This window comes from Urocitellus parryii, chromosome X (assembly GCF_045843805.1).
Source record: "Urocitellus parryii isolate mUroPar1 chromosome X, mUroPar1.hap1, whole genome shotgun sequence".
Classification (NCBI taxonomy): Eukaryota; Metazoa; Chordata; class Mammalia; order Rodentia; family Sciuridae; genus Urocitellus; species Urocitellus parryii.
In genome coordinates, this window is record NC_135547.1 from 32,029,349 (window position 1) to 32,041,893 (window position 12,545).

Here is a 12,545-nt window from a genome sequence, read left to right on the forward strand (position 1 = left end):
TTATCAGAAATGCTTGGGACCAGAAGTGTTTTGAACATTTGCATATATATGAGATTATCTTGGGGATGGAAAACAAATCTGAACATAAAATCAATTTGTGTGGGGCTGGGGATGTGGCTCGAGCGGTAGCGCGCTCGCCTTGCATGCCTGCGACCCGGGTTCGATCCTCAGCACCACATACCAACAAAGATGTTGTGTCCGCCGAGAACTAAGAGATAAGTATTGGAAATTCTCTCTCTGTCTCTCTCTCTCTTTCTCTCTCTCCTCTCTCACTCTCTCTTTAAAAAAAAAATCAATTTGTGTTTCACATATACCCTATTATTATATAGTCTGAAGGTAATTTTCACACCCTCCCCATATATAACATTTTTGGTGGTGCTGGTTATTGAACCCAGGACCTTGTGCATGCTTAGCATGTACTCTACCACTAAGATACAACCCCCAGCCCTTCAATATTTTTAATAATTTTGTGCATGAAATACAGTTTAATGACATGGAATTTTCCATTTGTGGCATGATGTTCATGCTAAAAATGTTTCAGATTTTAGAATATTTCAGGTTTTAGATTTTCAGGTTAGGGATGCTCAACCTGTCTCTTGATTATCTAAATAAGTCATTTTAAAGTTGGACTATTCTGCCACATGGTAGTGTTGCTAAGTGGTCTAAAGTTGGACTGTTCAGAAAAATTATAAAGCTTTTGATATTTATTAGACTTACTATATACTACATACTGTTTTGATTATTTGGGGTACCAAAATGAATAAGACATTTCTTACTCTTATGGTCTACTCTCAGTATAAAAGCCAGAATGATCCTTGCAAAACGTCAGATTATGTCATTCAATTTTTAAAAACCCTCCACTGGCTCTCACCTTTCTTAGAGCAAAAGCCAAGCCCTTTGAATGGTCTGCATGTTCTAATCCCCACCACATTTTTAATCTCTGTGACTTAATCTGTTGCTTCTCTCCCTCTTGCTCACTGACTCCAGTTACACAAACCATGCCACTGTTTATTGAATACACCAGAACTTCTGCTTTATAGCAGTCTTGTTTGTTGCCTCCTTTACCTGGAATGGTCTTCTTTTTCAGATAGCCACATGAACATTTCCTCACCTCTTTCAGGTTTTGGTCAAATGACAACCTCTGGGTGATGCTCTGTTTGCTCACCTTATTTGCCCCTTGCCACCCTACTTTATTGGCTTTACTTTTTCTCCATAAAACTTATTACTTTTTCATATCCATATGCAAAAAACTTGGACCCTTACTTTATGCCTTTCACCAAAATCAACTGAAAATGGATTAAACACTTAAATGTAAGGTCTAGAAAAAACAAGGAAAGAGCTTCTTGACATTGAGCTTGGCAATGATCTCTTGGATATGACACCAAAAGCACACAGAACAAAAGTAAAAATAGCAGAGCTACAGGAGTCTTCCCTTATTCTTAGTTTTGCTTTCAGCAGTTTCACTTAGCAGCAGTCCACTGTGGTTCAAAATATTTGTTTGACTCTTTCAAGAGAGAAATACCACATTTATATAAACTTTCTTACAATATATTATTGTAACTATTCTATTTATTATTTTTTTGTTAATCTTACTGTGCCTTATTGATTGATTGTACTGGGGATTTAATCCAGGGATGCTTTACCACTGAGCATCCTTAGCTCTTTTTGTTTTTTATTTTGAGACAGGGTCTCACCAAGTTGCTAAGGCTGGCCTTGAACCTGCCATTCTCCTATCTCTGCCTCCTGAGTTGCTGGGATTATAAGTATGTGTCAGTGTGCCTGGCCTGTGTATAATTTGTAAATTAAACTTTATCATAGGTTTGTACATACAAAAATGCTTGTAATATTCAGGATTTAAGGCACCGACTGGGGTCTTGGATGATATTCCCCATGGATAAGGGATGACTACTGCATATCAAACTAATGAGTTTTCTGCACAAAATATTAACAACCATTCAAATGAAAAGACAACTATGGAGTGGGGGGATATTTATAAACCAAATATCAGATAAAGGTTAATACCCAAAATATATAAGGAACTCCTACAAATGAAAGCAAAAAAAAAAAAAAACCCAAATCAAATAACCAAATTAAAACAGGGCATGTAGTGCATGCTGGTAATCCTAGCAACTCAGGAGGCTGAGGCAAGAGGCTCGCAAGTTGGAGGACAGCCTGTGCAACTCAGTGAGAACGGGTCTCAATATAAAAAACAAACAGAAATATGTGCAAATTCAGTACTGTGATTTAGCAGTAGAGCACCCATGGGTTCAATCCCCAATACCACAAAATAAAAAGGAAAAAGAAAACAATTAAAAAGGGCAAAGGAACTGAACTTTTTCCAAAGAAGGTATAGAAATAGTCGATAGATAGATGAAAAGGCATTCAACATCACCAGTTATCAACTGTATAATGATATTTCTCCCAACATCTGTTAGAATTCTATTATAAAAAAATAGGTGTTGGCATGAATATGGAGACAAGGTAACTCTTATATACTATTATTGGGAATGTAAATTGGTGATACTATGGAGAGTAGTACGGAAGTTCATAAAAAAATTACAAACAGAACAAACAATTGAACTAGTAATCCCACTTCCTGATATAAATACAAAGGAATTAAAGCCAGGATCTCAAAGAGATATCTGAACTCTCATATTTACTGCAGTATTATTTACAATAGCCAGATCATACACATAACCAAAATGTCCATCAATGGATGAACAGATTAAAAACTGTTGTATATACATATGATAGATTATTATTCAGTCTTAAAAAAGAAAATGCTTCCATTTTCTTTATGCTAAGTAAAATAAGTTCAATACAGAAGGACAAATACTACATGACACAGAAGCAGCGAGTAGAATGGTGGTTGCCAAGGGCTTGGGGAGGAGGAAACAGGACTATATTAGTCAAAAAGTACAAAGTTTCAGTTATACAAACTGAATAAGTCCCAGAGATCTACTGTATAGCATAATGACTATGGTTAATACTGTATTGTATATTTAAAAATTTACTGAATGTTCATACATTGATGGTGGGACTACAAATTAGTAAAACTTATACTTTAGAAAGCAGTACAGAGATTCCTCAAGAGACTAGGAAAAGAATCAACACATGACCCAGCTATCACATACTCAGTATATATCCAAAAGATCTTTATTTTATTTTTATGTAGTGCTGAGGATCGAACCCAGCGCCCTGCACATGCCAGGCGAGTGCACTACCGCTTGAGCCACATACCCAGACCTATCCAAAAGATCTAAAATCAGCATAGTATAATGATATAACCACATCAATGTTTATAACATCAATTCACAATAACCAAGTTATGGAAACAGCCCAGGTACCTAACAACTGATGGTTAGATAAAGAAAATGTGGCATTTATACACAATAGTTTTACTCATCCATAAGTAAGAATGAAATATGGCATTTGCTGATAAAAGGATGGAAATGGAGAACAGGTACTAAATGAAGTAAGTCAGACACAGAAAGTCAAGGGTCAAATGTTTTCTCTGATATGTGGAAGCTAGAGTAAAATAAAGGAAAAAAAGGTGTGTGTGTGTGTTGGGGTGGGGGGAACAGAAATCCCATGAAAATAGAAGAGAGATCAGTGCAGTAAAGAAAGGAGGTAAACAGGGAGGGAGGAAGGACAGACAAAGAAGAACTGTGGAATAAAATAGACCAAATTATGCTATGTACATATATGAATATAACACAGTGAATTTCACCTATATGTATATTTATAAAGCACCAATTTAAAAAACGACAAATAAACAGAAGGAAGACCAGTAGAGGAAGAGGACCAGAGGGAAGGAGAAGGGGAGGGAAAGAGGAAGTACTGGGAACTGAAATGGAGCAAATTATACTCCATGCATATATGATGATTTCTAGATGAACCCTGCTATTATGTATAACTATAATGCACTAATAAAAACATAAAAAATACTGAATGTTGATCTTTAGTAGTTTTAAGTGCTTTTATATTAAAAAACAGTAAATGAGAGGGTAGGGGTAAACTTTTGGAGTCAATGTGTAGGTTTACGGCATACATTTCATGGTCGTTGCACATTTATCTCTGAACTCATCAAATTGTGTTATTAAATGTGTATTGATTTTTTGAGTGTCAATCATACATGGATAAAGTGGTTTTAAAATTGTCTTGTAATGTTACAAAATTTATTTTGTCTTCTTTCAAAAGAATGTAGGCTTTATAACAACTGATAGATTTGCTTCCTTTGTTCAGTTAGATATCTCTGATTCCTAGAACAGTGGCTAATACATAGTAGGTACTCAATCAATATTTTTGGATTGATGTAATTAGTGAATTACTCAGTATTTCCAAGCCCCCTCCTCTTTTTATTTTTTCCTGTATGTGGTAGTGGAGAATAAACCCAGACCTCTGCAAATGTTAGGCAAGAGCTCTACCACTGAGCTGCACCCCTAGCTTTTTTAAAAAAATTATTATTTTATATATACATGACAGTAGAGTGTGTTTTGACATATTATATATTCATGGAGTATAACTTTCCCATTCTTGTGGTTGTACACGATGTGGATGGAGTTACACTGGTCGTGTATTCATATATGAACCTAGGAAAGTTATGTTCAATTCATTCTACTGTCTTTCCTATTACCCTTAGCTCTTTTAAGAGTTTTTTTTTTTTATCTGTAAAATAGAGTTCTTAATTAATGGTATTGGAGATATAGTCTACTACTGAGTATTAACCTTTTTAATTTTTTTTTTTTTATTTTGAGACAGGTCTTGCTAAGTTGTCAACGCCTCTTGCCTCAGCCTCCTGAGTTACTGGGATTACAGGTGTATGCCACTGTGCTTGGCTGTAAAATGAGAATTATAATAGTACCAAGGCATTTTTTTGTTTGTTTGTTTTTGGTACCAGTGATTGAACCCAGGGGCACTTAACCACTGAGCCACATACCCAGCCCTTTTTAATATTTTATTTAGAGACAGGGACTCACTGAGTTGCTTAGGGTCTTGCTAAGTTGCTGAGGCTGGGTTTGAACTCATGATCCTCCTGCCTCTACCTCTCAAGATGCTGGGATTACAGGAATGTGCTACTGTGTATGTCTCCAAGGCATTGTTTTATGAAATGTTGCAAACCTGCATTTCACGGAAATTATTTCTCATTCTCTTACAGATAACTTCCTTCACTCAAGTTCCAGATTCCTACAATCTATTCCCTCAAATTTTAAATGGCAGTTAAATGCTATTAATAGTCATATTGATATTTTATTGTAAACACACTAAATATATATTTACCCAAGCAAAGAGTTAATTTCTAGGTAAAAAGCATACTTAAAACTTGTAGTGTTAGGAATAAAATTTTATACAAAATATTCATATTTGTAATCTGGCTTAATTATGGATTCTTAGAAACCATGAGGTCAAAAGTCTAAGCTACACCTATAGCATAATACAGAGAACTAAGCATGCACCTCTTCCTTTCTTACATTTATTGAGCTACTTTACAAAATCAAGAGAAATGGAATAATAGCCAGAATTCTAGGTTTGGCACTAAAGTAAATGGTTGAGTGATCTTAAATATATCATCGTCTGCTCAATTGTATAAAAGGTATATTTATATATTCTATTTTATATGAATGACGAGAAAATGAAAGAGTGAGTTTGTATTTCAAAAAAGATATCACATGGGAAAAAAATCTCACATACATCAGGAAAATAAACTCTACTGTGCTCACTATGCTTCACTGCACCTAAAGCTAAGTCAAAAGATAATTACAAATACCAAACTCTAATGACATATGAAATGGAGGCCTTTTTTAAACTCTCCCCAAACAGAATGCAAAAATGATCTTTTCCTTGAAATAGCAGATAAAGGTTACTCAATTATTCCAGAAAAAAAATCACAGTATTCCAGGAAGGACCACTAATTTTTATGTCAAAATACATGACAGTCCTCATTTTAAAAGGCCTTGTATTCAATAAAGATTTTAGTTACTCTGGTTTGTGGGGGGCAGGAGTAGAAGGAAGTAGTTAAGAATCTCTAGGTAGGATTGTTAAAATGAGCATAATACAAGGTGGTACACATAGCCCCCAATTTTAATAATTATCAGTGCTTGGAAACTTAAAGGTAAACTAAACTTTTAAGGGCAAACTACTTTCTCTGAAGCAAAGCAGTTAGAATTTCTACCACTGTATTAGTCAGTGAAGGCTTTATGGAGGAAATAGGGCACAAAAATTAGGCAAGGTTTGAATTGAAAGAATAGAGATTGAAGGCACCCAGATAGGGGCAACAATGGGAATAAAGGCATACAGGCAGAAATTCAACACTGATGGCAGTCCTATTACAGTGACCATGGAATCAGATTCCAAGGATATTAAAATCTATTAAGTAAAGCTCTGTGGCTCAAATTAGCCACCAGCCTAGCCAGGGAGATAAGGAAGATGTATAAGCAATATCAATATAAAAGTATATTTGTACAATCAGAACACAGATAAGGAACAATTTTGCATGCTGGATTAGGTAAAATACTAAGAGAAAGTAACATATTTGAGCTGAATCTTGAAGGATGAATACAGGTTTGCACTGTTAAGAAAAGAGACAGAGAATAAAATCCAGGTGAAACAAACATGAAAAAGTGTTTAGGATACAGATTTATATCCAGCATGGTAAGTAGACTGCACAGGCACTGGGGGATTTGAAGTGAGTTCAAAGGTAAGATGAGGCAATGTTAAGACAGACCTTATTCTGGAGGATAAATCATAAAATGGCATTCATTATTATTATTTTAAAAGTATCTAACATGAATCTGAGAGAGGGAGATTTTTTTTAAAATTTAAGTTTACATGGGCTGGTGTTGTGGCTCAGCGGTAGAGCTCTTGCCTAGCACGTGTGAGTCCCTGGGTTCGATTCTCAGCACCACATAAAACAAACAAATAAAATAAAGGTTTGTGTCCAACTACAACTAAAAAATAAATATTTTTTAAAAATTTAAGTTTACATTAGTAGTTTGGTACCTTAAGTAATATTATTCATTATCTGGAAATCTTTAAATATCAAAATTTTTTATTTGTCAACTTTAATGGAAGAAACTGTTGTTTTCTTTTTTTGGATTCTACTCCTTTTATTTTCTAGGTCTTCTCATGGATAGCAAGAAAGAGAAAGAGGAGAATTCAAGATGGTGGATTAGAAGAAGGCTGTATTCCTACTTGCTCTGTGGCTAGGGATTTAAGCAACTTCTCAGCAAGGTGGGTGAAAGAGGAATTTCACTAAAATTCAATACTGGACAGTCAGAGTGTCTAAGAGACTCAGAAATTTGGACATATTAAACAAAGAAGAAAGAGTACATTAGAGCCAAGCCATTAAGGGAGCTGGTTCACCAGGGGAGAGGGATAATACAGAGAGAAACACAATGGACAGATTTGGTATGAAAAAAACCTAAGATCAGAAAAGCAGACTGAATTTAGATAATCCAGAGGTTGCACTGTGAACTAGTGTTTGAAAACTGCCCTATGTTTCCCAATTTCCCAACTGGCCATGGAGAGCTGAGGCGGAGCCATCTTGAGGCAGCCACAATGCAGCTACCGATGTGGAGCCAGGAGATCATAGCAAACACTGCCATGTTGTCTCAGCAAATGCATGCCATGTGACTTAAGGTATACATAGCAGAACGGGAAGGAAACATCACACAGAGAAAAATGTACACAGGCGGATTCAAGTCAGAAAAGCGAAGGGGAGCCCAATTTGCTTTTCCTTTGGGTAGCTCACATGACCAGCTGAAGCAAGTCAGGAATCTGAACAAGCAAGTGTAAATGCTATGGGCAGCAGAGTGTGTGGAGGATTGACTCCATTGCACCATAAGTAGAATTCTTAGGAGGCTCCTGATATCCAGACTCCCAACAGAGACTGGCAACCACCAGGCCCTAGGGGTGTGTTGGTCTAATTTCTCCAAAGCAGGTACCACCCAACAAAGCCCATAAGCACTGATTAGACCTAAGCCCCAACCAAAGGAACTCCACTTATAGAACTCTAAAGTAATCCCATCCTGAGATTGCATCCAACTGGTCTGTGCAGACAAAACTCCAACTGATAGTACTTCCCATTCCATACTACCTTATACTGGTGAGAAGGGAAGCTGAGACTTATTTCAACCAGCTTCAGTCTTAGGACATTCCAACTGGCAGCTTGGAGAACAACACAAAAAGAAGGGGTTCACTATCCCCAGCCCTTCCTTTCTCTCTCTCAGTACATAGCCTAAGAAGAAATGGAAAGAAAGACAGTTGGGCTAGAGAGTGACCATCCATTTTTGTTGATTATCTTAACCACATCAGTAGAGATGATTCCTTCATTTTCATTAAGAATATTTTTCTTTTCTTTATTTTTAAATTCTTGCTGTGTTAATTGGTTCATGAAGATATGTATATGTGTATATATATATATATATATCCTTCTATACATATATACATATTTGTCTCTCTCTTTTCTTCAGAATAGCCAAATTCTCTTCTCTCTCCTTTGTTTTTCAGATTTTTTTTCTTCTCCTTTCTTATAATCATCATGTGATACATCTCTTTTCCATTCTTTGTTCACTTTTTAAAGTCATAAACATCTTTCTCCCTTCTTATAACCTTTTCCATTAATTAACTGTAATTTTGATGATATTTTAGAACTAACTGGTTTATATAACTCCTTTACCTATCAATTAATTACTACTGCTATGGATGACATAGTTTACACCTACTGTTTGTTTTAGTGCAAGATCTAGTTTATGGTTACTTTTTTTTTTTTTTGCTGTTGGTAACTGCTGACCCCATCATTTATGTGTTTTGTGGTAATTAACCTTATAGATGTCATAGTAGGAACCAGGTATTTATTTTATTTTTATTTTGGGGGGGTTCTCGGGATTGAACTCAGGGGCACTCGACAATTGAGTCACATCCCCAGCCCTATTTTATTAGAGACAGGGTCTCACTGAGTTACTTAGTACCTCGCTAATTTTCTGAGGCTGGCTTTGAACTTGCGATCCTCCTGCCTCCACCTCCCAAGCCGCTGGGATTATAGGCGTGTGCCACTGTGACCAGCCTTTATTTTTTTAATTTATTTTTATTTAGTTTTTAGTTGTCAATGGACCTTTATTTTTATTTATTTATATGCGGTGCTAAGAATTGAACCCAGTGCCTCACACATGCTAGGCAAACCCTCTACCACTGAGCCACAACCCTAGCCCCAGGTATTTATTTTAATGCTGTGAATTGCTTGCATTGTTTTTTACTATTGTTTGTTTCTTCCTACTCTGTGAGGTTCTGGGGACCTATGGGGGATACAACAAATTCATGGAGTAGAGACTGTTGCTGAACTAAATTCAACCACAAGAGAGTGCAACTTGTTCCACAAACAAATTAACAACACCCAAACTTCAGCTATACTTTGATACAAAGAATAATGGGCTGGGGATGTGGCTCAAGCGGTAGCGCGCTTGCCTGGCATGCATGTGGCCCGGGTTCGATCCTCAGCACCACATACCAACAAAGATGTTGTGTCCGCCGAGAACTAAAAAATAAATAATAAAAATTCTCTCTCTCTCTCTCCTCTCTCACTCTCTCTTAAAAAAAAAAAAAAAAAAAAAAAGATACAAAGAATAGAAGAGACAAAAACCCAGACTAACAACCAGGCCCCAAGTACAAATGGCAAGAGGTGGGCCCTCAGGTCCCACTCATTGTCATAAACTGTTACAGCAACAAAACAACAAAACAAAACAAAACAAAACAAAACAAAAAGAATTAACACAAAGGATACCATACCTATGAGGAGGTCTCAACCTAGGTCACTCTAGGACACCCTTGGCAAGTGAAGATTGTACCCTAAAAAGAACCACATAAGAGTGGAAGAGAAATCCTTTCTAAGAGATGCATAAAATCCAACATAGGAATACAAGAAATATGGAAAAAAAAGGTAACACAACATGTAAATTTCATTATTCAACAGCAACTGACCCCAAAGATACTGAAATGGATGAAATATCAGATAAAGAATTTGAAAGAATGATTATAAAGATGATCAAAGAATTCCCAGAGAACATAGTAAGACAACTGAATGAATTAAGGAAGTCAATACAGGACATGAATGAGAAATTCAATATGAAGATAGAGACATTGAAAAAAAAAACAAATATTGTAAATGAAAGTCACAATAAATCAAATAAAATATTCAGTTTAAAGTATCTCTAATAGAGTAGGCCATACTGAAGACAGGATCTCAGAAATGGAAGACAAAATCACCAGCCTTGAACACTCAGCATTAAAGAAAATAAAATAAGTAACAATGATCAGAATATACAAGAACTCTGGGACAACATAAACGAACCAAATTTAAGAATCATTGGAACTGAGGAGAGTTGTGGGATACAGGCTAATGGAATAGATAACCTTTTTAGGGAATAACAACAGAAAATTTTCTAAACCTTGAGAATGAAATGGATATCCAGACAAGATAAAAAGAACCTCTCCACAAAAACATTATAATTAAAATGCCTCGAATACAGATCAAGGATAGAATTTTAAAGGCCTCAAGAGAAAAATGTCAGGTCACATTTAGAGGCAAGTCAATCAGAATAATTTCCAATTTCCCTGTGCAAACTCTAAAAGACAGGAGAGCTTATAATGAGGTGTTCCATGTTCCAGAAAGAAGAAGAAAAAAAAAAACTGTCAGTCAAGATTGCTATATCCAGTAAAGCTCTCCTTCCAAAATAAGTAGAAACTAAAAGAATTTACGACTACTAAACCATCATTACAGAACTTACTTAATGTAAAGACATAGGCTGGCAGAATGGATTAAAAAGCAAGACCCAACTACATGTTGTTTGCAAAAGATGCACCTTACAGGCAAATATAGCCACAGGCTGAAAATGAAAGGACAGAGATTGATATACTATGTGAATGGAGCCTGAAAATAAGCAGGAGTAGGTCTCGTATTTGAAACCAAAATTTGAACTTCTTTGTCAGAAGAGAGAAAGAAATTCACTTCATACTGGTAAAGGGAATAATCCAACAAGAAGATATAATAATAATAAATATTTATGCCTAACCATTAGTATAACCAATTCACATAAAGGAGATACCACTCAAATTGAAACCTCGACACCAGTAAAATAACACTAGGTGATTTCAACACACCTCTCTCACCATTAGATAGGTCATCCAGACTCAGTAAAGACTATTTTGACCTGAAAATTATTATAAACCAAATGATCTTAACAGACGTCTATAGAATATTTCATTCAACAACAGCTGAATACATTTTCTTCCCAGTGGCTCATGGAATCTTCTCCAAAATAGACCATATTTTAGGCCACAGAGCAACTCAAAATCAACAAACAAAACACTAAAGAAACTATGTAAACACATGGAGATTAAAAGATACAATTCTGAAAGATGAATGGGTGATAGGAGAAAACAAGAGAGAAATTTAAAAATTCTTAGACTCAAATGAGAATAGTGATATAACATACCATAACCTTTGGGACATTAGGAAGGCAGTTCTAAGAAGGAAGTTTATAGGTATGAGTGCCTAGATAATTAGTCCAACCACTAAGGAAATCTGGATGGAGGTTCCTGAAAAGACTAGGCAACTACCATACAATTCACCTATACCATATCTTGGTATTTATCCTCAAGAATTAAAATCATCATACTATAGTGATACATGCATACACGTTTATAGCAGCACAATTCACAATACACAATCTATGGAATGAGTCTAGGTGTCCACGAACAGATGAATGGATAAAAAAATATGGCATATATACACAAATGAACTTTATAAAGAAAAATGAACTTATGTCACTTGGAGGAAAATGGATGGAACTAGACACCACTATGTTAAGCAAAATAAGCCAAATTCAGAATGTCAAGGGTCAAATGTTTTCTCTTATATGTGGAATCTAGAGAGGAAAATGGAAAAAGATAGGTGGGGGTAGATCTCATGAAAATCAAAGGGAGATCAGTAGAGGAAAGGAAACAGGGGGTGGGAGATAGGGAGGAAAAGGGGAAGTGCTAGGGAGTGATATTTACCAAATTATATTGTTATATTATATGCGTATATGAATATGTAACCACAAATTCTGTCATTATGTATAACTATAATGCACCAATTAAAAGTGTAGAAAAATAATAAAATAAAGCTGGTTTAAAATAAAAAAAAGAGAGACAGAGGATATGAAAATATAAAATTTCCCAACTAAGAATTAAGGATACTTACTAATAGATAGGGTATGAATATATTTATATAAACAACAGATTTTTTAGAATATTCTCAAGAATGAGAAAATCTTGCTATAAATTCTATATAATACTTTAAGTGTCTTCAAACAACTGTAATTTCTGATTAACAAAAGGTACTTTATTGCAAACAAATCATAGATTTCACAATAGTAACCATAAAACAATGAACATACCCCTGTATCTGTATCAGATTTTGATGAATTTAGACTTTCCTGAGAAGGTGACGGGGACACACGTCCTAAAAACAGCATAATAATTGTAAAAAGGCATATATGTACACATAT

General features: G+C 35.4%; 1 protein-coding gene across 1 annotated transcript in view; it reads right to left on the bottom strand.

Annotated features, from left to right (window-relative positions):
• Wdr44 (WD repeat domain 44) overlaps nt 1–12,545 on the bottom strand; it is a 98,887-nt gene that overhangs the window by 26,425 nt on the left and 59,917 nt on the right. The window contains exon 12 of the mRNA XM_026409079.2: nt 12,435–12,499. Within this exon, the coding sequence (XP_026264864.1) occupies nt 12,435–12,499 (65 nt within the window). The remainder of the gene's footprint in view (nt 1–12,434; nt 12,500–12,545) is intronic.